Here is a 27,449-nt window from a genome sequence, read left to right as displayed (position 1 = left end):
CATATGCAAGCATGCCATGGTGCATGTGTGGAAAGCCTGAGCTGATGGGTCATGTTAGTAAGGATTTTTTTTTAATATATAGATAGATATGCTTCAACACTTCTAAGACCTATAGAATATGGCATTTAAAGTGTTTTAAGAACTTATACTTTTCTCAACAGTCTGCTTCTGAGAGCACCGGTCTAGTTCAAGAGGATTATGGGCATTGAAACTCCTTATAGAGTTTGACAGCCATTTGGGCAAGAAACTGCTCTTGCCTGGACTTCTTGATGGTATGCTGTATGAACTGTACATGCAGGACCCACAGAAAAGTGACTACTAGACTTCACAAAAGATGAGATGGTCCATCAGGGTTCTTGCTTCACAGAAAAAAAAAAAAACCTGCCAGACATTCTGCAGGGCACAGAAGAAAGCAACTGATGAACTTTGCCAGTATAGGCAGAACAGATTTTCATTTCTTGCTTCACTGAAAAGTCTGCTAGATACTTTGGTCCTGTAGACTGAAGATGGAGGCCCCAACATTACAGAAAAACTTTGGGTAACTGTCCACACAGCAAGATGTCTCTGTCAATTCTAGAGTTTTGGAAGTTGCTCACAACGTACTTCCTGTTAACTTAGGTAATATTATATCCTTCTGGGGTTTTGCTGGAGTTGAAGACAGATAGCATTAGTTAATGTTTTCCTTCGTTATGATAAAATATAAATTAGATATAAAACTTTATACTCATAAAAAATATTATAACTGTAATCCTTACTTGATACCTGTGTTGTTATATGTAATTTTACTATGTTAAATTTAAAACCTTCCTTTTTATTTAGACAGAAAAGGGGAGGTGATGTGGGATGTTCTTCTGTATATGTGTCACTTTTATTGGTTAATGGATGAAGCTGTTTTGGCCATTGGCTTCCCAAAATAAAGTAAGACGGGGAAATCCAAACAGAGATATAGAAAGAGTAGTTAAAGTCAAGGAGAGGCCATGTAGCTGTCGAAGGAGACCCACACCACCAGAACCTTACCAGTAGGCCACAGCCTTGTGATGATACATAGATGAGTAGAAATGGGTTAATTTCAGATATGAAAGTTAGTTATCAAGAAGCCTGAGCTAACAGGTCAAACAGTGTTGTAATTAATATAGTTTCTGTGTGATTATTTGGGTCTGGGCACCAGGGAAGTAAAGAGTAGTTGCCAACGACACACTTCATTCTGAGTAAAGTTCAGAAGACATTTTCCTGTGCTCTGAGTTCAAAGGAAGGCAAAAGCCTTTAACTTTTCATTTAGAATGAACTCACAAAATGTATTGATTTTTTTCTGCTGTAAAAACCCTAGAAATTTACCATTGGCATTTCTGTGTGTAGTATCTCCATGATTCTTTCATGTAAATTTAAATTACCTTTTAGATTTAATTTCCATATGTCTATGAAATACTATTATGAACAAACAATATAAACTTTCACTTTCTGTATTGTTCTTATGCATTTTGAGAGTCATACATATCAAATGAGCTCCATAGTCCTGTGATAAAAATGCAGGCATACTTATGAAAATTATCATTAGCATGAAAAAGAGAAATTAACCTATTAGCCTTTCCATATTATTGATAGCTACATGTCTGTCATTCATTTTATACTTCTGGATTTTATTTTTGTGTGTGATATTGCTGTTAGTTTCCATAGAAACCTTTATTAAGCTTCATTTCAGATTTTGCTATGTAAATAGAGTTTACATGCATTAGATTGCTGATTTGAAGACTGAGGGTACTGAGCCAAGGCTGAGTGATTTGGAAATCACTGAGACTAATTAAAAAGTGCTTTATGCAAAGTCCACATTGCTGTTTAATTAGCTGACTACATCAAGGGATTTGGAGATGTGTTGGAAAAGCACAAACTGACATAGCCTAACTCCTAAAATTTTAATCATTGGGAGGACAGTGGAAAGAGTGGCATTATACAAATCAATCATTCTCTTGTAGCAAGCGACTTAACTACTGAAGGGATTTGATTCATGTTTGCATTGGAATAGCACTTTATCTCTCCTAACAAGAATCACTGGACAAGTCCCTGGGATGCCTGCTCATGGGGATTTGGGTTAGAAAGTACCTGTAGATACCTCACTAACTCATTTACGTTTCTGTTAGCTGATGGATACCCTACCTTAACCTCTGAGTCTCGGGTTCAACAACTATAACATGATAATAGTACCTACCTCACACAGATGCTTAGCAAGTTTAATGAAATAATTTGAAGTTTTTTCTTTTTGCAAGGAAATAATATAACTTGGAATTACTGTTGTCTCTTGCTCATCACAAGAGATTGGTTTCAGGAAAATCCTCTTTTACAGACACCAAAACCTAAGACGAATCAGGTCTTTTGCAGAAGCTGCCTATTCTCTTGCATATTAATGTAAAATCTCCAGACTAGTTCTAACGTTGCAGACAGTGTACATTTTCCATGACAGAGTCGCAAGGTTAAGGATAATGGCAAGGAGGAAGCCTGTCCATAGTACTGATGCAACATTCCTCAAGTAGTTTCTCTCCACATTTGATTGAGTGTGCAAGTCTGGAAGCCACGGGTATGAGGAGTTGACTGTGCCTACTTCTAGTACTGGTGTCATGTCTGAGCAGAGAAAGAGTGATTTTGGTCATCTCACAGAAATAAAGTTCTTGAAGTTGTAAGTTTAACATTACTACATCCAAAAATGTGAAATTAGAGGAGCCATACAATCAATCCTTAATCACCTGTACACAGTGTTAAAAGACATTTACTATTCATTACTCTAGATGCTCTTGTAGCATGAATAATAAAAACCTAGAGACAGAAATTGAGGTTCAACCCGAAAACAAGAAAGCAAAGCTGCCAAGTCATTATAGAAGTCTTACCTCTAACAGGGCTGGGTGACCTACCACAAACTAAGCTGACTAAACCTCTTTCTCCTCCCATTTTATATTCCCTCTAGTGCTGGGATTAAAGGCCTATGACTTCTTAGGACTGGGATTAAAGGTGTGAGCCACCACCACTTGGATTTGTTTCTGCGTTGATCTTGTGTAGCCCAGGGTGTCCTTGAACTCATAGAGATCCATCTGACTCTGTCTTCTATCCTGGGATTAAAGGCGTGTGTCACCATTGCCTGACCTCTAGTGGCTTTAGCTTTGCCTCTGGTTCAGGCAAGACTTATTTATCAAAATGCAAATAATATACCACTACAAGCTCTCATATTTTTTCTGATTTTAAAAGCAATGCAATGAAAGGTGTGGAAACACATACTGTTAATCTCCGCACTCAGAAAGTGGAGGCAGGTGGATCTCTGTGAGTTTGAGGCCAGTCTGTTTTACATAACTACATAGTGAATCTCAGGGCAGGAGGAACTATACAGTAAGGCTATGGAATATTTTTATTTTTCATAGAATTTTAAGTCATAATTGATATATTACATATGGTCTTTAAAACATGAATATTGTTTTCATCTTAAATTTATGGATTTCTTTTTGCCATTAAAATTTCAATGGCTATATAACATTTGTATATAGATAATATAGTTTAGTCATTTCACATTTTTCCTATAAATTGAGTTTCTAGACCATCAACACATTAACCAAAGTGCTTTAGTGAAGTAACAAGAAAATCTTTCTAACTCACTCTTTTCCATTTTCAAAAATTTTCTTGAGTTTTGTTTCCAGAAGTGGAATTAATTTTTCCAGAAGTTCACTCTGAAGATATAAGTTGTTCACAGGCGTTTTGAAAATAAAATGTTCCAAAAGTCAACTCCTACCAGCCCTGCATGAGACCCTCAGTGTTTTTCCATTTTTATTGCCTTGTGATAATCACAGCATGTATGTGATGCAGTATCTCACATTCAGGAGGATTACACTTCCTATGCTTTTGATATTGCAGCTTGTCTTTACAGTCCCGATTTAATAGCTCTGCAATATTCTTTCCCATAAAAGCACCATAATTATTTAGCCATTCTTATCTTATTGTTGGACATTTAGGATGCTTCCAATTTTCCTTATTAAAAAACAATGAATATGAGGCAGAGGGGTTTTCTTGGCTGTTGCTGTTACTATTTTTAGATTGTTCCCTTATAAAAGATCCCTAAACATGTAATTACTAGCTTAAAAGCATGGTAGCTTGGGCTCTCCTAGAAACACGTATATATTTTTGTAGCAAAGCAGTGCATTAGTTAAATGCATAAGTTTACTGAGCTCACTATGTCCTCAGCCTCTTTTCAAATCTACTCCATTTATAGTCACAACTTTGGTTTTATTTTTCTCCTTTATTTCTCATTTCTTCCAACTGGAAGCAAATGGGAACAATGCCTTATAGTTTACTGTACTGTATTGTCTGTTGTCCATGGTATAATAAAATTATCTGGTGGTAATGCTCATCGGTTCATGACTTGTAGGGTATTGATGACTAGTCCTATGCTCCAGTGTGGATGTGTCCTCAAAATATACGTTGGTATTTAATTGGAACTGAACCTTTAGAAACTGGATCTTCGAGAGACCACATGAAGGGAGTTATTGCCTATATTTCAAATGGGGGTTGATAAAAGGCTATAAACTTGTCCCCATTTTCTGTAGGGCATCTAGTAAGATAGAATTCCAAGACTCCTGGCAAACAGAGTTGTACCACAGTACCTTGGAGACTGCCATTAGAGTTTATACTGTAGTTTTTTTTTATGATAAGTTTGCTTTATCATTGTTTTTCCAGTTATGGAGACTTTGTACTTGAATTTACTTATCATGCAAGTAAGATCAGAGACTAGCCCAATTCAGTTCCTACCACATATAAGCTGAGATAGGTCCTAATTTGTTTTCCTTCATTGTATTCTAGGGTGTAACTTCTCTTTTTCCCTTTGGAAGTTTGGTCCCAGTGGCAATTCACAATCCTGAAAATCAACCAAGAAACTGACTGTCAGTCAGGGTTGAAGAAAATGTTATATCTTTGCACCCTTCTCTGCATCTGTTCTTTGAAATAGCCTGGATTAGAACTCAGATGAGAATTTTAGGAGGGGCCCACCACGCCCAATTTTTCTCTACTACTTGAATCTCAGTTAACCTTCAATTTATTAGTCTTAAATCCAAACCTTCAGAGCCTTAACCTAATCCCATTCTCCTTTTAGAATCCAGTTTCTGAGCTTTGAAGCCATCTGAGCTCACTTCCAGAAAAGACATAGTATAAATCATAAGGAGGCAAGTCCTCAGTGGAAGATCTCTGAGATTAGCCAGTCTCCAACCTTGGGAGATGAGCTATGAGCAGCCAAGAGCAGCAAAATCTCCCAGCTCACCCTAGATTTATGAACTAAACAAATCATTGTTATTTAAGCCACCAACCCTTAATGGTGGTTTGTTTTGAAGGTGTATTGTAACAGTAGATAACTGATTAATATTTTCTAGAACCTTGCCGTCTACAACCCTGACAGAGCAATAGTTTAATTCAGTTAAGGAACAGAGCTCCCAGCCTAGGGAAAGTTCAGTGTATTTCTTTCCTCTTCAGAGGAATAATACAACATTACACCCGGGTCTTACAGAACAAAAGCAACTATTTGTGTAGTTCCTGTGATAAAGAGGACTTTGCCTAAAGCAGTAAAGCTACACAACTTAGGAATTCCAGTGTGCACAGAGGTGATGCTGAAGATGGGACTCATTGACAGTCAAATGTTAACTTTGCAGTGCTGTGTGCGACCTGTGGTATCTGCTGCTTTGTGGAAATTGGTATCAAAGCTTAGCTGGAATCATAAAATTCTCCAACCTTGTGTTGTGTCCAGACACTGTAAGTTTTCATGTTATTTTCACATAGAGATCAAACTCTGATAATAATTTCATGCAATATGAACAATATTTACCAGCTGCTTATTTCCTGTTAATATTTTTGTTATTATTGATAATTTGTCCTGTTTCAAAAATTAATTTATTTGTTAAGATTAAATTGTGTGTATGTGTGTGTGTGGTGTGTGTATGTGTGTGTGTGTGTGCATATACATGCGCATGCATGAGCTGGAGATACAAGGGGGCCCTTTACAAGAGCAATATGCCCTCTTAATTACTGACCCACTTAGTTTTATATTTGTGTGTGTGTGTGTGTGTGTGTGTGTGTGCATGCACATGCATGTGCTGGTGTGCTCACCTTCTCTTTTTGTTCATTTGTGTGGAGGCCATAAGAGTTTTACCAGTTGTCATATTCCATAATTTTCTACCTATTTCTACCCAGGCAGGGTCTTAAACCTGGGGCTTGCTTTTAGTTAAGCTGGAAGCCAGAAAACTTCAGTGATCTCACCCTCCAACACTCAGAGTTGAGATTATGAATATTTTGTCTTTTGGGTGCTGGGATATGAACTCTGGTTTTCATGACTGCAGAGGAAATGTCTTAGCTGCTGAGTGAACTGTCTAACCTCTATTTTTTGGGTTTTTGTTGTTGTTGTTGTTATTGTTGTTTGTTTTTCTAGACAGGGCTTCTCTGGCTATCCTGGAACTCACCTTGTAGACCAGGTTGGCCTTGATCTCACAGAGATTCACATGCCTCTGCCTCCCAAGGGCTAGAATTAAAGGTGTGCCCCAGCACGCGTGGTGATTTGTCATATTTTTAAGACAAGGCCTTGCCTAGGATGCCTTCAACTCTCAATCCTCCTGCCTCAACTATTTGAATGTTGGAACTAGAGGCCTGAGTCATCCTGTTACGTTCCATATTGACACCGTTAATCAGCACTGTCAAATGTAGCTGTTACATGTATCTTAACTGTGCTTCAATTTAAATTAGATAAAGATAAATGAAACACATTTTTGGCTTCTCAATCTCACAAGCCACAGTTATGTGTCGGTAGCCACGTGTGACTGGAGGCCACCTTAGTGGACAGCAGAAAGTCAGATTTCTATTACTGCAGAAAGCTCTATTGACCAGCCCTTTTCTACAGTGTGTTCTAGTTTACAGACTCCATAAATGCAAATTTGACTATCTTCCTGGTTGTTTTAATGTATTCACAAGTTAGTGTTTTGGGTGACTGTTGAATTAATTTCCTGACTGAAGAGGCCAGCTACAAGTCAATTCACTTTTATTGGGTGATCCCAAGCTGCCAGCTTTCGGTCAGCTTTGCAGGTCTTGGTCAGTGACTTCTACCTCCTCAAAGCAGAGTCATGCTTGACAATCTGTCAGCCAATCCCTTTAGCCCATTCAGGATCTCACTCAGGATCAACTCGGAAGTGAATCTCACTCTCCATATTTCCACAGATGTCATAGCCCATTGCCCATACCCTCAGCTACACTCTCAGGGGGCTTCATTAGGCATGTTCTTCAACATTTCCTCCCTGCTTGTCCACTCCCTGACTCCAACAGCACTGACCTCATTGTCCTTCTACTAGGCCAGTGTATGTGTGTTCTTCCTTCTTCCAGGGAAGCTCCTGCTAATGTTAGGATGCTGGCACTCAACACCTTATGTCTGTAGTTATCTTCCCAGCAAGGATTTCTCCACTCATCCTTTCTAAATTGCAATCCTTCAATTCCATTGGCTCTTACCCTCTCCATGGCTCTTACCACCAGGTAACAATGAGCATGCCCCCAATCCCTGATGCTGTTGCTTTCCTCCTCTTCCTTCTATACTTTTGTTCCTCTTCCTTCTCTTCTTTTCAGCCTATTTCCTTAAATTGAGTTATAGCCCTTTGCAATAGTAGTAGGTGCTTATTAAATATTTATTGCATGAAAGAAATATATTTCATATAAAAATATGGTTCTCAAGAAAAGCATTTCTGTACTATAAGAAAATGCAAATCAAATGATTATTTATTTAAGAATTATGTAAGCATTCAGAGATGCAAGACCTGTCTTCGTGGATATTACAGTTTAAGTACGAAAGTGTTTTATAGAAAACAGAACAATGAAAAGTAACATTGCATTAAAAGCCAAGGAAAATGGTCAAGGCATTGTGCTAGGTGATCAAGAGGCACAACTCCAATTTCATTATTTCTGGTTATTACAGAAAAATAGAGAAATCCTGCCACTGCTCATTCTAAACATCTTGGTTCTATAAATAAAGAGACTTATTGAGAAGACTGATTGGACTTTTGGAATTCTTACCCTCTATGAGTCTGTTTTAGAGAGAGGAAAAGTCAAAATGTGTGCGTGGCAAACAGGTTTGCTGTGTAGTACCTACCCACCCCTTCCTCCTGCCTCGCAGACAATCTGTATTTCTTAATCTCCCTGTTAGCCATATTGCAGATGTCCTAAAAACCTAGATGGGAAACAGATCTATACCAAGCAATTCTCCCACAGAACTCTGTTAAATAACACCAAGCTAGACATATCATACTCTATTTAGATGTATTGACATTATAAACTTTTCTTATGGAAAATCTAAGTATTATTGAAAATAGAATATTCTATACAACAAACATTGTTCTTACCCTATCTTGCAAAAAAATCATTGTCTTGGTTTATTTATCTGTTTCACTTTGATATGTCCTAAGAGAATACATGCTTAAAGGTCAGGAGTTATAGATTATATTCTTTTCTTTCCAATGGCTTCTATACACAGGGTCTATACATTCAAGTGAAATGAATAATAAATTTCTAGGATGTTCTAAGTACCTAAATCCAGGAAACCCACATCTTTGTCATGCAATTCAAAAATGAGACCATTAATAGAGACCAATCCATCACTGTGGGCAAATCTTCATGCTATACCATCTTAGTGTGATCAAATGGCTTGGAATGGCATTATGATAGACCAAAGACAATTTATTTACTTTTGCATCATGGATCTTACTGGAAAATGACAAGAGGTAGCCATGTCCCCACTCAATAATGATAACTAAAATAATAGTTCCAGTGTTATAAGTGTAAGTTAAGTAATTCCTTAGGAAAAAAAAACATCATTCTGTGTGGTCCACCTTGGAAAGATATGCTACCCTTCCTACTGGCTTGAACGAGCCATGTTCCAGCAGCCACTGTCCAGCTCGAAGCCATCCTCTGGCAGACAGGTGAGACTGCACTTTCTTGGCACCTGTATGCACAAATATGTTAACTGTGTGGCCTAACATGACTTCCCCTGACCTGTGTATTAAAGCAGTCACAGAGAAAAGAACTATATCAATGATGCTTATGTGTATCTGTGGCTACCATCACCTGAGTGTACAAAAGCACCTTTCCCTCTAGTTCAAATACTGGATGTCTAACTGCTCTAATTACTGGTCATCTATTTGTACTTCCTCTTTGCCTCATAGCTGCACCAGAGACTAGTGTTCCTAATGTACAGGAGCATAAATCCATGGTGGGAGGGCGACTACATATGTCTACTTTATTTAAGCTATTTTATGACCTAAGCTTTCATTCTCCACTCCCGTTGGAACCCCAGCTCTGATACAGTTTATTCACATTCGGAACCTGTAATAGAAGTAGAAAAGATGACCCACATTGAGCTGTTACTTTGCCAACAGTTACCTGTGCAGATTTTTTTAAAATTGGGGTTTTCCAGAAGGTGTCCAGGTAGACGACACTGGAAGCGGTGTTGCCAGAACTCAGGGAACCAAGGATTCCTTGTGTTGGTATCTAGCCTCAGCTTCAGGAAGTAGTCATCAAACGACCTGACCTCTGGAGACTGCAGCTTTATCGTGATTCCTCCGTTGGCTTCCACCTCATAGCCTTCAATGACTTCGTCTCTGTCTGCCCATCCATCACTGAAACAATTCAGGGATTGGGGTAAGGAGAGAAGAAGACAATGTCTCACAAATGAATTCAGAAATATCTACAAGCAAAGTAAGTCAGAGAAGTTAAAGTCTACATTTTTTCTTTTTCTTTCTTTTTTTTTTTCTAAGACAGGGTTTCTCTCTAGCTTTAGAGACTGTCCTGGAACTAGCTCTCGTAGACCAGGCTGACCTCGAACTCACAGAGATCTACATGCGTCTGCCTCCTGAGTGCTGAGATTAAAGGTGTGTGCCACCACTGCCCAGCGAAGTTAGTCTACTTTAAGCCACTGTCACTACCCCTTAGTAGTTCCCGTTCACTAGAGAGGAGAAAGTTGTGAACATGAAAGCTTCAGCTTGTGTCTTCACACACAGAAAGTGATGTCAGCAGTGATGATAGTGTCGGTGACCACAGCCAAAGTTCACTGAGCCTTTCCTAGTCAGACTGTTCTGTTAATCACGCTCATGGAACAGATATAAAACATTTTCAGAAATTACCCTAAGTTTTACTGAGCCCATGCAATCAGGTTCCCGTGTCTAGTTCTCATAATGCTAAATAATACAATCACCTTGTAATGATTGCCCACACCAGAGACAATAAAGCCCAAGTGTTCAGTTTCTTCATACTAAACACTCAACATGTGAGGGATCCTGCAGGTGGTCATGGCAGTGAAATAAACCATGAAGGGGAGAGAATGAAAACTCGGTTCACACAGCCTTCGTCAACTGGGACCAAGAAACTGGGGATCCTGATGCCAGGTGGTTTATTACCAACAAATTTAAACATAGTACAACTTGGAAAACAGTGTCTTGGCCGTAGTAGAAGGAAGTGTACTTACATTGAAACTTGACTCAGGGAATATGTCATCTCTTCCAACAAGATGGGTCTAGAGAAAGGCTACCTGTATTAGCTTAAGGACCTAAAGAAGGGTCTGGTCTGGTCTTGGCCATACAGATAGTATAGATGTCATTTGGGCTATAAGCCACCACAGGTCGGGATTGTGGATGCTTGGCTCAGAGCCTCTGGCTCTACAGATAATGTAAGGGTCATTTAGACTATTAAGTATCTCTGGTCCTGGATGTGGAAGCTTGCAGGACCCCCTGTCTGTAAGGATCATTTAGATTACTAGGTACTTCCAGTCCTGGTTGTATGAGCTTAATATAGCTTGGCCCAACAGAAAAACAGATAATGAAGTTATTAATCACCTCCAGTTCCCAGCTTTCTAGATGGAAGAACAGGTACATCTTTCCCATCAAAAAGACAATTCTGTGTTCATAGCATTCCCAGTCTCCTTGGAGTCCTGTGAGTACAAAGACTTTCTCGCTGTGCTCCCAACAAATGTGGTTTCAACACTATACTCAAACCATTATAAGAGTTGTGTGCTATGAAATAACAGATGAATTAATCAGTGTTTGCTCCTGGGATATTTTTCTAAAGAGAAGTTGGGACCTGCCCCCAGGAAGTTTAGTGGAGCTAAAGGGCATCTTAAGACCACCTTGGCCAGAGAAAGATTTATCTCTAGACACATAGATATAGTATAGCCTCCAGAAACTAGTGGAACATAATGCTATAGGTTATACTACGAAAGTATCTCGTTTGCTTTTCACAGAGCAGGGAGCTAGGCTGAGTACACATGATGTGAGCTCAGTTCCTCTCTAGTGCCCCCCACCCCAGTGAACCACTGTGAGTTAAAGTGTCAACAGGTCCAGAGGGATAGAGAGTAGTGCAGAAAATGTGTGCCTGAATTTAAGAGAATTTGAGACACAGCATAGATGAACCAGACCAGAGTTATGTGGACATGCCTCCAACCCCTCTAAGAGAGCAATTTCACAGTCCTGTATACATTCCTTTCCGTCAACTCCATTCATATCACACTCACCATGATGCTTAGCTACAACTTCAAATGAGAATAAGATACATTATTTCCTGCCTGCCTTAGCATCAACAATTCTGTTATGGACTTAAAGGTAGTTTAAACACAAAACGTATTTAAATATAAGAAAAGATATCTAACAAGACGTAGAAATCCTACGAGGTTAAAGAGGTGGTCAATATCACCATGAGGGAGAGCTTGGAAGTTAAACACAGTAGAGTGTGTGTGTGTGTGTGTGTGTGTGTGTGTGTGTGTGTGTTGAGAGTCAGCATTAGTCAGGTTAATAGTGGGGTGAGGTTTTGGTGGTCTCAGGTAGAGAGAGTCGTCAGTACAACTGAAGTAAGAGAAGTGTAGCCTAAGCTGGGATGGGCATAAAAGTTCCAGGCTGATAGGCTCAAAATATTATTAGCCTGTTACTCATAAGGTCCCTCTTCCTTCCTCCAGCAGGTTAAGTGACCAGAATGCAGGACCCGAGATGGATGGCTCTGTTCACCATCACTGAACATGAGAGGTAGTCAAATTGATTGAACAGATTGACTTAATCACCTTTCTTTTTGATCAGTCTACAAAGGAAGCAAAGCCTTTAAATACATATTTAATTAATTGTCTTCTGGAAAGAAGTGCAAGTCATGATGAAAGGCAATGGGAATACTTTTAAATTCACACATTCAAATATATTCTGTTACATCTTAACCACATCTACAACAGCTGGATATTTGAACTACACTTCATGTCATGTTCAAAAGCAGAACAAACCCAAACCAGCTAGACTCTCAAGGACCTCTGCTGGAGTTAATATTTGAAATCAAAGAGAATTGCAGTGTAAAGAAAAGAATGACTTTTTTTTTACATAGAGGTTAGTCTGGACATGTTACTTTCCGAGATTGAATATTGTGAGAGCTTTATTTAGCTGACCATCTATTGAAGAAATGTATGTTATAATTTTAAATAGCATATGAATGAAAATTTATATATTTGTTTACTTCCTCCACTGTTATCCTTTCCCTTCTCTGCATCTTCCCCCTCTTTCAATCCCTCATTTTCTTGTTTTATGCTCCATTTTTGTAAAAATAAAATATGACATGTTAATCCAAAAAGCAGAAAAAGTTTGATGCCCATTCCTTAGGAACAAAGCATTCTCTGTAAACATGAACCCATATGGAGTTTAGAAAGTTGGAGTCCTGTATCCTCTGATCACAAGTTGAATGCTTTAACCCCCACTAAAGATGGCACCCATTCTAAAAGTTACAGCTGGTGTTAAATTTAAGAGTTCATAAAATAAAGGAATGTAGCAGCAAAACCATTTAGGCAGGATTACTTGGTGAATATTTACTTAAGTAGTGTGTGATCAGAATAGTATATGAGAGCCTAAATCTGTCTCCAGTAATGTGCAAGGAACTTTTATTGTCCTTGACTGTTTTTTTTTTTAAAGCAGGGTATCATTAAACAGCTTTGGCCGACCTGGAACTGACAATATAAACTAGGTTGGCCTTGAACTCATAAAGATCCACATGCCTCATCTGTGATTAAAGGTGTGTGCCACAATTCCCAGAATATATAAAGAATTTAAATAAAATAATCTACTTAGAAACATTGGTAAGGTAACTCTTCATTTTTATGCTTTAATTGACTTATCTGTATATTCCTTGCCATGCACACTTACAGAGAACGTTCAAAGTCATTTTCCTGTTTAGTTGTGTTAGGAATTTGGGTGACAACATTTTGGGGAATGGTTTCTATGAAGTATGTTTTCACAGGGAGCCAGCAGCGTGCCTCCTGGTGTGTACTGTGCATGACCTGAAGTGACTTCTCTCACCTGGTCACCACTCAGGGGTTGGGAGTGCATCCAGCCTGCTGGGAGGTGACTCCACCTCCAACATTGCTGGATTCGGAGAGGCACATTTACAGCCTCTGGCAGCTCATGCTGTATCATCTGCTTTTCAGTTATGAGGTCCTTTCTCTGCCTGGAACCAGGAAATAAAACTGCACATTGTGGAGGAAGAGGGCTATTGTCTAACAGAAAACCCAATGCCTTAAGGATTTCTCAAAAAGTCCAAGAACCCCCAGTTCTTATTCCTCTTTAGTTATTTTACATGTATCTATGTTCGTATGTGTACATGTGTGTGTGTGTGTGTGTGTGTGTGTGTGTGTTTGTATGTGATTGCTGGAGGTTGACATTAAGAGTCTACCCCAATTGTTTCCTAACTTATTTTTGAAGTGTGGTCTCTCATTGAAGCTAGGACTTGTGGTTTGGCTAGTCTGGCTGGCCAGTGAATTTCCTCGGTCCTGGGGATACAGGCTCCTGCTGTTGAACCTGGCTTCCTTTACATTTGTGCTGGGGATCAAACTCAGGTCACCATGCCAACTTGGCAAGCACTTGGCTGACTGAGTCTTCTCCTGAGGCTCTTATACTCAATATCTTTATTCAGCAATTCTTCAAAAGGCTATCCTCTCCTTCCCAAACCATTTTCCTCTTCTTTATAAAACTTCATGTTTGAAGCTTGAATAATCGTGAGATTCCTTCTACAAAACAAATTCTGACACTAATCACAGGAAAATATTTTTTATTCAAACTCCATTAGTGACTTCACTAAGGGTCATAGATATTACTTTTGCAAGAAATGGATAGCAAACTGGTAGAAATTATAAAATATATTAATGTTCCTTAAATAAAAAATTATTTTAGGAAATATATTTATGTTTTATTCATTTCAATTTTATGGTAAACCAATTTTTCTTCAAAGGACTCTATTATTTTTTGGTAATTTATTCTTATTTTATTTTCATTGGTCTTTTGCCTGCATGTCTGTCTGTGTGAGGGTGTCAGAGTCCTTTAACTGGAGTTACAGACAGGTGTGAGCTGCCATGTGGGTGCTGGGAGTTGAACCTTGGTCCTCTGGACGAGCAGTGTTCTCAACAGCTGAGCCATCTCTCTAGCCCCAAACTTGGCTCTATTCTGAATCTCTAGTTTTTGTTTGTTTGTTTGCTTTGTTTCTTGAGGCACGATTTTTCTGTGACGTCATGGATGTCCTGGAACTAGCTCTGTAGACCAGTTTGGCTTTGAATTCGGAAATCCACCTGCCTCTGCCTATTTAGTGCTGGGATTAAAAGCTTGTGCCATCACTGCCTGGCAAATTCTGTATTCTTAATAGTAAAATTACAACTCATGTAAAGTATTCTAGGCATTTTGAGACAGGATCTCTCACTGAACCTACAACTTGTCAATTTAGCTAGAAAAATCAGAAAAAGAAGAGGATAAAACAATATCTTCGAAACATTTGTAGGATTAGAGAAATAGCTCAGTCAACAAACTGGAAGCCCAGAAATCACGCAAAAAAAACAAAACAAAAACAAAAAACAAACAAACAAACCTGGGAGGGAGTGGTGGTACAGATCTGGAGAAATGGAGAGAGGAGACTCCCTGGAGCTAGTTGGACAACAAGCCTAGTCTACTTAGCAAATTCCAGGCCAATAAGAGACCTTGTCTAAGAAAAACTAGGTGAAATAGGTCGGAGGAACAAAAGCCTACACACAGACACACACACATGCGTGTATACACATAGACCTCACATGAAAACACACATAAGATTCTATAACTTATTATATGAAGCCTATTCATAATAGTTGAAGAAATGTATCATCATGTGAGGTGACGGGAAATTTTATGAAGGTAATGTGGTGGCTATTTTGCACCCATCATTTATACTGATGTAAATCCCTTGAGTTTTAGAAAAATAAATATTCATTCATTGACCAAAAAAAATAATAAGACCTCAATTCCTATAATTTTTTCTTTATTTTTTGCATTTAGTACTTAGAGGTCTCCAGACCACAATACAAGAAAATAAGGTGAGGATAATCTCAGCCCAATGGATTTGCTTGGAGGAACCATAAGCCTGGCAATCCGATTTGGTCAGATATTCCAACACAAAGCACTGGAGAAAACAGAGCTACCAGGAGAGCAGTCTAGACTACATCTCCCTCCAGACTGTGCTTAACTGAATGGTAAAAGCTCCAAAGGTGAGAACAGAACCAACCAAAAGCCTTTGGAGGACTGGCACCATGCAATGCAGAATTTAGTTCCTAAAGTAGAAAACTACATATTTCTGTGGGGTTGATTAAAATACTAAGGAAGGTCTTCTCTCAGTACTGAAGGAAACTTGCTCCTTAGGTTCAATCCTGCCTAACAGAGCGAGATAAAAAGGAAGCAAAGTTCTCTAACCTCCCTCTAGAGCTACCTTAAGAAGCATAGAAGTCCCTGTGCTCAAAGACTAACAATATTTAGGATCATGTAATAACTATCAGATACTTAACTCCATCTTCAGGATGATAAAAAGAGAAATATTAAAGTGAAAACTCCAAAGAATTACTACGTAGTGAGCTGGGAAGTGGTGGCACAAACTTGCCTTTAATCTCTGCACTCGGGAAGCAGAGGCAGGTGGATCTCTGTGAGTTCGAGAACAGCCTGGTCTACAGAGCTAGTGCCAGGACAGGTTCCAAAGCTACAGAGAAACCCTGTCTAGAAGCAAAAAGAAGAATTACTACAGGGAAATGTAGGTCAAATAGTAGGTTCCAAAGTTGAGTGAGAGAATGAAGATGGTATATTTTAGATTGAGGAAAGCTCTGAGTTCTCAGGAGACAACTTTAAAGAGACAGCACCTGACTTTGTGAAGAAAGTATGAGAAGTAGCTTCCCACCCATATCACAGGATGGGTTTGGGGAATTTCAGAATGTGTTTTTTAATTTTATTTTTTTGGGGGGGGGTTGCACTTGGGATGTCTCTCTGAGTTGTTTTGCAACGAGGTGTTTCTGACCTTGTAATGACATAGAAATAGTGTTCTATCTGTAATAATATTCCAAGCCTCAGCTGACAATGTCATATGTAGAAGAAGCGTGTGGGTATGCATGGAGGCAGGGAGGATGGGCAGCATGGGCAATGAGGAGCCAGGATTTTGAAGATGAAAGTAGAGAGTGAATGAGCTATGTCTGAGTAGTTTTCCATGGCCCGTATATATATATAAATTTTATTTTACCTTCAATCCACAGTTCTCCTCTCCCCCACTCCTTCTCCCTTTCAGTCCACCTCCCCTCCTCGCCTCCCAATGGGTAAAGACTCTCTTTTTAATGCTTTGAAATGACAGTGAGGATGTCAGAGTCTTTCTGTTTCTTTGTGAAACAGATTTATTTTTTTAACTTGAACAAAAGGTCAAAGCACACCAATTTGTGGGTTTCTGAAATTCAATGCTTTAGTAACTTCATTAATGAATTCCCCCAACAGACACAGTACAGCTGATTCTAACCTCTCTTTTCTACATCCTACTATCACAAGATAACAAGATAGAAAAGGCCCATATCACTTTGGGGTCAATAGCCGTATGGCTTGTTAATTCATTAAGGCCCAAGCAATTTCTGATTTTTTTCACTCAAGGCAAAATATGTTTTAAAAAATTATTGAAGTTTCTCACAAACTAGTCAAATGACCTCATACATGATTCCCCTTAAAATAATAACCTAGAAATCACAAATTAAACATAATCAAAAACCAATAAGTGATCCTTGGGAGCTAGAAATAGCGAGAAGCCAAGACCAAGAACTGAATGAGAGAATAGAAAGGCATCCAAAGAAACTTAGTTTTTGTGCTGGAGCTCTGGAGGGTGGAAAATGGAGCTCTTGTATCCATTTGTTCATGGCAGAGGTTCTGTGAACCATGGCAGCATAAAGTTGGGAGCTTTGGAGACCTGCCAAATTAGAAAGCACTAGAATGGACTTGACACCCATGGGCCTTTGGAAGCTTGAGTCAGTGCCTGGACTAGGAAAGAAAGCATAGGCATTCACAAAGTACATAGTGATGCATGGATCTAAAACAGAGCCTATGTCCTTGTATGTCAGGGCTGCAGGTCTTCCTGAAGGCCACAACTGATAAGCTTGAGTTATAAGTTTTGCCCTTGAACTGTTAGCAGGTGGTGGAAACTTGAAGAGATAGAACGAAGCTGGAGGTTTCAGATTCCTGGAGGGGTGCCACAGCGATGACTGGAACCATTCCCTCTCCTCTGCTTCTTTCCACTCCCCTTCCCCTTGCTTCCCCTCCCCGCCTCTTCCATCCCCTCCTGTCCTGTCTATCCCTTTCTCTTCTTACCTCAAAGACCCAAACAAGCAAGGGAGCCAGCCAGTTATGGACCAATACAAAAACAGTAATCCATGAAATTATAAAGCCTCTTGTAAGATTATTGACAATCATTAGAAACCACACAAAACATCTCTGCAAGACAATTCTTAAAAATGGCTTTAAAATCTAAGGAAGTCTGAAAATTTAGTAGATAAATGGGGCAGATGGAGAAGTGTGTAGATTTCAAAGTTCCATTAGGGAGTCATGTTTAACGGCCTGCTCTGCAACATGGCAAGTGGACTTGTTTGCAATGTATTGTATGTTTAAGTATGCAGAGAGGGGATAGAAAGATATGTCAGCAGTCAAAACAACTTGCCACTTTCCAGAAGACCTAGGCCCTGTTCCCAGCACTCACAACACATGGCTTACAACCACTTGTAACTCTAGCTTCAGGGATTTGATGTCCTCTGATCTTTGTGTGTTCCTGTAGGCACATGGCACACATAAACTCTCTCACACACACACATGCACAGGCATGCACAAGCATGTATGCATAAATCTTTTTAAAAAATTGTTCCAGAGCCCTCACACAAAATAATAAGTGAAATGACAGATATGTCCATTAAACAATTAATTAATCATCATGTATATAGGCACCATAATACCACACTGTACCCCCAAATATATGCAATGATTGTTCATCAATTAAAACTTGCTGAGATGAGCTCACTGTCATGCATGAATTTTATACACATGTGTGTCACACACATACATACACACATGCACACATGAGAAGTAAACTAACATAACATTTTAGTTTTAAAAACATTTTACTAACATTGTTTACAGCCTATCTCTATGCTATGATAAATCCTATGAATATAGTGACATGGAAGACTTAAAAATAATCGAAGATCCTTCTGTCTGAGAAATGACAAAAACAATCCACATTCTTCAAAGCATCGCCAACTGCTAAGAAATTAAACAGAAACTAGAGAAAGGATTTGAAAGGCAAACTGTAGCTGCGGGTGTGGCACAGTGAGAGAGCGCCTGCCCTGTGTGAGCAAGGCCTTGAGTTTGATTCTCAGCATAGGAAAAAACAAAACAAAACAAGAACACAAGAACAAGAAGGGAGGAGAAGAGAGATAAAAACATGGTGACATGAAACTCCAAATCTTTCAGTAATTACAACTTAGTGCATTGGTTTAAAACAGAGTTTTCTATTACTTTGAAAGGAAATGTTCATTGTTGCATCTTCCGTGTAATAGAATCATCCAACATACAAATATACCAAAAATAAAAAACGACAAAGAAGTTACCAGATAAATGTCATCCAAAGTGAGGTGCTAGGTCCTCTGCATATACATTATGGTGTGTAGCTTGATGTTCTTGTGGGACTCCTAACAATGGGAGTGGATATGTCTCTGACTCTTTTCCCTGCTCTTGGGACCCCTTTCCTCCTAGTGGGCTGCCTTATTAAGCCTTGATATGAGAGTTTGTGCCTACTCTTATTGTATCCTGTTATATTGTGTTCAGTTCATATCCCTGGGAGGCCTGTTCTTTTCTAAAGGCAAAGAGAAAAGAAGTGTAACTGGGGGCCTGGGGGACTAATACGGGTGGAACAAGGGGAAACTGTAGTCAGGCTATATCTTATGAGAGAACAGAGAGAGATTGGATATTGTAGAAAGAGGGAGATTTTCATATATATATGGAAATAAATATGTTCTTCATATATATGTTCTTCATATATATAAAATCTTCATATATATACATATAAGAAGAAGAAAAAAGGTAGGAAAGATTAAGAAGTATTAACATCAAACACAACCAGCATATATCAAGCACAGCCAGTATTAGAGTTAACCTGTAATTAACTCAAAAGTTCATCAGAAACAAGAGACAAATAAATGACATTAGAGTCATAGAAGTGAATACTACAAGTAAATGAGAAAAACTATTCTACTTAAAGTAACAAAGATGAATCTCATACACATAAGGCTGATTAGAAATCGATGCTAAATATAATATTTAAATCACAATTACAGGTGACATGTCTCTAGTTTTAAAAATCAGAATCATATCTTTGTTTTTGAAAAATTGTAGTTACTGGGAGACTTGTGGGCCCAGGTAACAGTCAGTGTTCCTACCTGAAAAAGAATTATATGAGCATTTCTGCTTAACTAGATTTCTTTGAGCCTAGAACATTTTGTGCCCCTTTCTGCATAAATGTTTATATGCGTAAAATACATATATTTAAAAATAAGACACAAACCAACTTTTAAAGTGATTCTGAAAAAAAATCCTAACTATCAGAAGTAGACATGCTTACAAACATATACATGAACACCAAGGCCTGAAGTGCTCAGAGTTAAACAGACTGATAATAAGACAGAAATTGAAGGATGTCTGTCATTTCAAATTAAGTGGCCTTGTACTAATCTATTGAGTCTGATAAAATTAACATATTAAATAATATGGTCAAGAAAGAACCAAAACTAAATTGTATACACCTAAGAAACTATTTCAGAAAATGTGAAAATAAAAGATATGTAAGTATACCTGAGAAATATAAAAATAAGCCAAATATTATAATTTTAACATAAAAATCAAATAACTTCAGGCAAAAGCAGATCTTAAATTCAGGTAACTAATAGCTTTAACTCCATATGTAACAATAATTTTCTTTTGCTCTATGACAAAACTTACACACAGGTTTAGGTAATTAAAACATAGTCATCTTTAGGGATCTTAGCCAGCCTGCCTCAGTCAGACCTTTGATCTATAATGATTCATATCACATTGATCCCCTAAGAAAAATAAATTCATCCTATCCCAGTATTTCCAAATGTTTTCACCTAATGCAACATCAACTCAGAGTTCATCATCTCCTCTAAATCTCATCAGCTCTGCGTTCTTCTGTCTCACCACCTCAGTCATCTCAATCATGTATGAGTGTGACCAGAAATGGTCCTGCATCTGGGAGCTTGTGAAATTAGACAATAAGTGATCTGGTCCCAAATAAACATCGGGACATGAATGAGGTCACACAGATGTCCCATTATACAGAAAGAAAATGCAAAAGAAAAACATGCCTACCAAGCACAGCCAAGTGAAAGACGAAGGCAGCCAAACAGCAGATCCAGAGGACTGGGAGTCATCCTTTCACCGAGGACTGTGTCCTCTGGGTGTCGGAACTGGCGTGTGAGTCACATGTTCTCCGGGATGTATGGTAGTACATGTGTAGAGATGGGTAAACATACCTTGTTCAATCCGTGTCCTGCCTGCCTAATTTTGTGAGTCTGACACTTTGTTTCATGTGAAACTCTCTGTGTTTCTGGCATGCAAAGCTTCCAGTGTTTCATGTTTGCCAGATTTCCTTAAGAACCCTGTAGGTTCCATGTATGTTCAGGAAATGGATCTCATTAGATTCTTCAATAGTTCTTACATAATCCTCTCTGTGCTTGTAGATTCTGTGTGGATGGCTGAGAAACCAGTAAGGATTATGCAAGTCTCTTCAAAGATCTCACTGTATGACTGGGTAGATCAAACTCTCCCTTCTTTACATTTTTTAAAAATTTATTTTACATGCCAGCCCCAATTTTCCCTCCCTTCTCTCCTCCCAGTCTCTCCCCCCTCCTCTGCTATGTTCCCACTCCCCAATCCACTTCTCCTCTGTTTCTATTCAGGAAAGAGCAGATCTCCCATGGATATCAACAAGACATGGTATATCAATTTGCACTAAGACTAATCACCTCCCCATATATTAAGGCTGGGAAAGGTGACCCAGTATGAAGATAGAATCCCAAAAGAGAGTAAAAGATTAAGAGACAGCTCCTACTTTCATGGTTAGAGGACCAAGCTACATAACTGTAACATACATGCATAGTGCTTAGGTCAGTCCCATGAAAGCTCCCTGGTTGTCAGTTTATAACTCTTAATTCTGTTTATACAGTGACAAAGTGTTTTTACATTCTGGACTGGCTAAAAATTTCCTGAAATTATTTATTCTTACCCAGTAACTCCTTCTTCAATTTATCTTCATTTCACACTCTACTGCAAATTCCAAAACGAAACAGAAAACATGCAAGCCCAACAACAACAACAAAAAAAAAACTAAGTTGAGCCTTTAGCCATTTGTTTAGAAATCTGCAAATATTCAAGTTCATAATGTATAAATTTTGTTTTCCATATACTTTCAAGACACAATTCAACAAAGTTTTCAGACATAATATAACAAAGACCCTCTCTTCTCCAGTTTCAACAGCAAGTTTCCCATCTCCTTTGGTCCCTCACCAGCAAGATTTTGTTATTTGTTTGCCCACTGTCTGCTCATAACCTGACCATTGCTCAGGACAACATAGGTGTTCGCTGCTATGCTCCTTCCTGCCTTTTGATCCCTCACTGCCAGAGGTAATTGCATCTACATTCTTGCTTATACTCCATTGAAGACAAGCAAGGCTACTCTTCTCTTTAATATCCTGCAGCCTCTGTCCATGGACCAGCTCCAAGGTCATTCTGGCACCGTATATGTGTGTTATGTCAGTGTCTCACTCCCCAGTCATAGGAGTCTTATTAGTTTCTCATTGCTGCTGTAGCTGATGATCATAAACTTGATGTTGGAAGTAAACCAGTGTATTAGATTACACCTCTGGAAATAATAAAGCCCAAATGTCTCTCTCTGATCTAAAAATCAAGGTGACCAGAGTACTGTGTTCTTTCAGGAGGCTAATTGACCAAATCCATTTCTCCCTCATTCTAGATTCTGCAGATAACTGGCATCTTAAAATTTATGATATTCTTCCATTGACAAAGGCAGAAACTGCAGCACTCTGAAGTCTCTTTCCCTCATCAGAGTTGCTCACTGACCTTAGCCTCCATCTTCTCAGACATTATGATTGTCCAGTTCAGAAAATATGAAATAAGTTCCTCACCTCAAAATTATAATTTTAACTTTATCTATGAAGTCCTTTATACCCTATAAGAAAGGCAATGTGGTTATAGGTTCCTGTAATGAGAAAATATATGTTTTTTAGGGCTGCCCTTATTCTACCTGAAGCAGAGAGTAATGAGAGCTTACTATGAAGCAGTGTTGCGGGAGGTCCTTCCGCTCCTCCAGCCTATAGCCGCTGAGATACCAGCCCACTGGGGCGTGGTCTCTCTCCCTTTAAAAAAGCTGCCACTTCCCTCTCCTCTCTCTCTCTTCACTTCCTGCTCCGCTGGTGACTAGAATCCCTTCCTGGTTGTGCAGAGGGCTGTTGTCTGGGACGGTGATCTGTAAGTTTTTTCCCCTTTAAATAAATACCACCCTATTAATCATAATTCCAAACTGGGGTGGCATTGTTTGTGACTTACGCCTTCAAAGCAGGAGTAAGAAATGTCTGTTTAGATGATTTGTGTGAGAGGAGACAGCTCATCAGAAGGATCAGAAGGTATAAAACTTAGTATGAATAAATAAACTTTAGAAAGGAGACAGGTCCAGAGGGACGAGGAAGATTCCAGGGGACACTGCAGACATATGGACACACAACTGAGAGTCTAAAATTACATTGTGCATATCACTGGTCGACTAGCCTATCGAGGGACCAATATATTAGGCTAGGAAGCAAACAACTAACAATAGCATCAAATCTCTTTTTGAGATATTTCTGACAGCAGTACAGAAACCAAGTAGAAAAGTCAGAAAACTAAAGCCTACACAGGTAGCTGAACTCATTTCAGAAAGAAGATACTGTACCTCTGCCTTAAGACCTTTTTCGATGTGCTACAGTGATAGTATGATTAACTGGAGTAGAAAGGTGAAGTAAAAGACCCATGGAAATTTCCTCAATAGAATTCTCATCCCCATGGGAGGAAAAGGCCACCAGGAGGATGGATCACTGAGCTGCTTTCAAAGCAGCTCCAGCTAAAATTACAAGAAAACTCCAAAACCTTATATGTAAGAAGAAAATCCCCTTTCTTGCTAAATTGTGAACAGCTTCCTGATCAAACTATAATAAACATCTAGATTACTGAAGCAAAATTTTTCCTTAAAACTTTGGAAGCTATCTTCTTGTTTTCCAACCTTAAAGACTGGATCACCTGTCCAAACTAAGGAAATATACAGACTAAGCCGTGCCATCATCTCCTTAATGTCAGACACCACAGAAATACTTAACGTTGCAAGACTATCATTCACCGCTGCGTTCATCGGGGCCTGCCCACCAATCACAGTTTACAATATGCTGTACAGGAGGCTGCCTGGTTGAGAATTGTCTTTCCTCAGGAATATTCTTTCAAGGATGATTTATCACATGGGGGTTTTGCCACTAGCTCAGGACATCAATGTCATTTGACTTAGGATTTTTACAAGCTGATTTTTAAGTCCCTTGTCGTGAAATCTAGCCAGCATGGGTGCTTTCCTGTTACAAATCTCTCCCTCAGATGGATCCAAACACAAAGCCCTTTCCATTAGCCGGATTCAATTGACGAAAAGTGTATGTATGTGCAGGCACAGCGATAAAATTTAAAGGGTTTGTTCCTCCCTGGAATCCCGGAATTCATTTAAGAAAATAAAATTCCTTTATCAGTAAAGCAGAAGTCCAATGTTATAGACAAAATCATGACATTTCAGCCACCAGTCATGGTTCTTATAAAGCAAACATAAAGTGATGCTTTTTTAAAAAGCTACGCACTATGTAACTGCAAGGATCTTCTAAGTAAAATATCACCTCATAAATAAAAAGCCCATCCTCATTTAATTCTTTTCCAATTGGGACCCTTTTATAGTCTGAGTTTTCTTAAAAGAAACAGCTTTGGAAAAACTGAAATATAAAATATATTAAGAGGTTCAAAGGTGACTTTTTCAAATGACTAAGATTTAAGAAAAAAATTTTAGAATTTCAAATATACAAAATACTTCAAATTCAATGTATTCGTTGAATACAGCCAAGGCATACAAAGATAAATGTGACTACTGAAAATTGCATAGAGAGTATAACTCATTAGTGTAATACGAGTGTGACAAGACCAACATTTGGATGAGCTATGAGTGAGATAACCTGGGACATAACACGAAAATTAGATTGCTGTAGACAGGATAGATTTCATCCAGCAGATGTTTAATTTGTAAACTATGCATTAACATATTTTCCAGACAGCGGACCACTGAAGAAATCAGGCAGAGCTCCTTCTCTTGGACTCTAATAGTACAGCCACAGGTAGATAAACCACAGTGGCAGCATAATTTAAATTTTCAAGCTATAGACCTATGTATTAAGTGCTATTCTAAGTGACTGACATGCCTTCTCCTGTTGTACTTATAGCAATCTCAAATACCAATGGGATTATCTGTAATTTCCCAGGGGTAAACTCAGTATAAGGAGATGAAGTTAGCAGAGTACAAGGACAAAGACTAGTTATCTCTAAGCACAGTGAAGATCCCCTGAAGGGTTTTACAGAAGGAAGCATAGGCTTAATCGTACAAGAAAAATCATTACTGACATTGAAAAGATGAAGAAAACTAGAGCCAGCAACCCTGGCCAAGGGGCCTGAGAATCAGTCAGGACCACAGGTCATGTGCCTGATAATTTGTCTGTGAGAATTAACCACAAGAGATAGAGACTCTTCGGGGCACATCTGACACAACTTGGTGATGACTAGGCTTGAAAAGGCAGGGCCATTCTTCATGATATGAGTGCACCGCATTTTAATCTATAGATATGTGTCTTCAGGAAGTATCTGTTCAAAATCCAATCATGGTTGTTTCATTTCACCAGCAATGCAAAGAGAAGCTCTGAAGATGAACTATCCATCTTAGGGCAGGCAAGCACTGGAAAGAAGGAGTCTTTGATGCAGACTTGAGTCACGAGTGGATGGCAGTGACCTGGGAAGCCTGTGACAAATTTGAAGAAGTAAGTATTGGGTGTGGCCTTGGGGATGCTCTGAAGGGATTCTTTCCTCCATCAGAGGAAATTCAAGAACCAAACAGATATTTATCTCGGTGACAGCAAAGTCTCTTCTGTTTTAGATTTCTCTGAGTGCTTGAGCAGAGGAAAATAGTGACCTGACCTAAGCACACTGAACTATGGTTGCTCCCATTAGATAACTGCTGGAACTAAGACCAGGCCATTCTTGTTTCATTTGATTCCAAAGACTTTCTTTGCAGCTAAGGAAGAAGCGCATTCGCTGGGGCTAAAGTTTCCAGTGCTTGCTTGCCCTAAGATGGATAGTTCATCTTCAGAGCTTCTCTTTGCCTTGCTGGTGAAATGAAACAACCATGACTGGATTTTGAACAGATACTTCCTGAAGACACACATCTATAGATTAAAATGCGGTGCACTCATATCATGAAGAATGGCAACTCTGGGTGGCATTTATAAAACAAATAAATGAATAGCAGGGTTGTCAGTGCCACCTTCGCACCCTGGCCATTATTAAAACGCTATTTCCTGGCCAGCTATCAAGAGGGGTAAGACGGATGCCTATCAGCTGTCTTGGGTCATTTATCTAAGTGTCTTTCAGGCCCTGCACCCCTTCCTCATCACCTGTGGCCTGACCTTTGACACTGCACTGCCAGCGCTATAGCAAGACAGAAGTCTAGTAGTCAAGTCCCATGGTTCACTGCAAAGATCCAGAATCAGAATCCCTGCATCCAGCGAACCTCGGACTGCCGAAACAATAGTACTTAAAATGATGTTGATCTATTTTAAAATTTTGAAGAAAATAGTCCTGAGAAATCAAATGTTTCTGAACCTATCCTAGGTAAGTTACAAATGGGGCTGAAAATTCTAGAAGCATGTGAATCCTGCCTTTTCTAGGGTCATACTACTCATGTCACCTGGTAGAATTTCAGTTAGGGTGCTGTCCAGCTCTTGGACCTTTGGAAAATTTCATAATGATCAGTACCTTAATTTTCTTATCTGTAAAGTGGCAAGAACAATAATATTGCATGCTTTTTTAGGACTATAAACATTTGATGAACTGAAATAGGCCTGTCAGAGAGAGCTTTCAATAAGTATGAACTAGTATCAGTTTCTCTTACTCTTTTTCTAGGTGGGCATGACAAAAAAAGGTGTAATACTACTACTGGCCCATCCTAGGCAGCATGCTAAGTTGGCTTGCCATTGGAAGGAGGAGATGAGCAGTGGCATCCTTTCCTTGCGAAAGTATTTGGTAAAAGGTCTTACTTCCTGGTAGTTTGCAGAACCGTTGCCGCTTTCCTAGTTAACACACATTTTCAACAGCATAAAACCTGGAGTTCCACGAAGTTTAATTTTATTAAGGTAGTTGGTGTTTCTGTGCTGCTTCGGGATTTTACAAGGAGTGATTTTTACATTCCTTAATGATAATAAATCACTTCCTTCTCAATCTGTGGCTTTAAACTGTAGTAATTTATCCTCGTTCATATATCTGTGGATGGTATTAGACAGAGCTGATTCCTACTGTGATTCCTATTGCTCTGGATATGTTCCTTCAAGGTGGACTTGCTGTACTTTGGACTCAGGTCTGATTCTTACAGACTCATCCTGAGCCTGGTCTGAGGCTGAGGGAACAGGGCCGACTGGCTATGGGGGGGACGATCCCTTACTGATGATTACAGAATTGTGAAAGACAAAAGCAGACAGGCAAGAAAATTTCACATTTCTTGTGTCTGTTTAGCTAGCGTTTGTCTGCCTTCCACAAACAACATGGTTGAATTACAAGAAGTCAAAATATATAGATCCCCCTGGGAAGGATAAATAAACAACATCTCCTGAGAAAATTGGGAGTGTAGGGATGGGGGGAGGGGAGAGAAGGGAAGGCAGAAGGGGAGCAGGAGGGGAG

The 27,449-nt window shown here is 39.1% G+C and overlaps 1 protein-coding gene across 3 annotated transcripts in view; it reads right to left on the bottom strand.

Annotated features, from left to right (window-relative positions):
• Window positions 1–27,449, bottom strand: part of Grm1 (glutamate metabotropic receptor 1) — a 383,399-nt gene that overhangs the window by 92,374 nt on the left and 263,576 nt on the right. For all 3 annotated transcript variants that reach the window (XM_041680170.1, XM_041680171.1, XM_041680172.1), the window contains exon 4: window positions 9,427–9,662. In XM_041680170.1, coding sequence (XP_041536104.1) covers window positions 9,427–9,662 — 236 coding nt within the window. The remainder of the gene's footprint in view (window positions 1–9,426; window positions 9,663–27,449) is intronic.

The sequence above is a fragment of the Microtus oregoni genome, unplaced genomic scaffold (assembly GCF_018167655.1).
Source record: "Microtus oregoni isolate MIOR12 unplaced genomic scaffold, Mior012 000033F_ref0000390, whole genome shotgun sequence".
Classification (NCBI taxonomy): Eukaryota; Metazoa; Chordata; class Mammalia; order Rodentia; family Cricetidae; genus Microtus; species Microtus oregoni.
The sequence above is the reverse complement of the archived record's forward strand: the minus strand, read 5'-3'. Positions and strand labels throughout refer to the sequence as shown.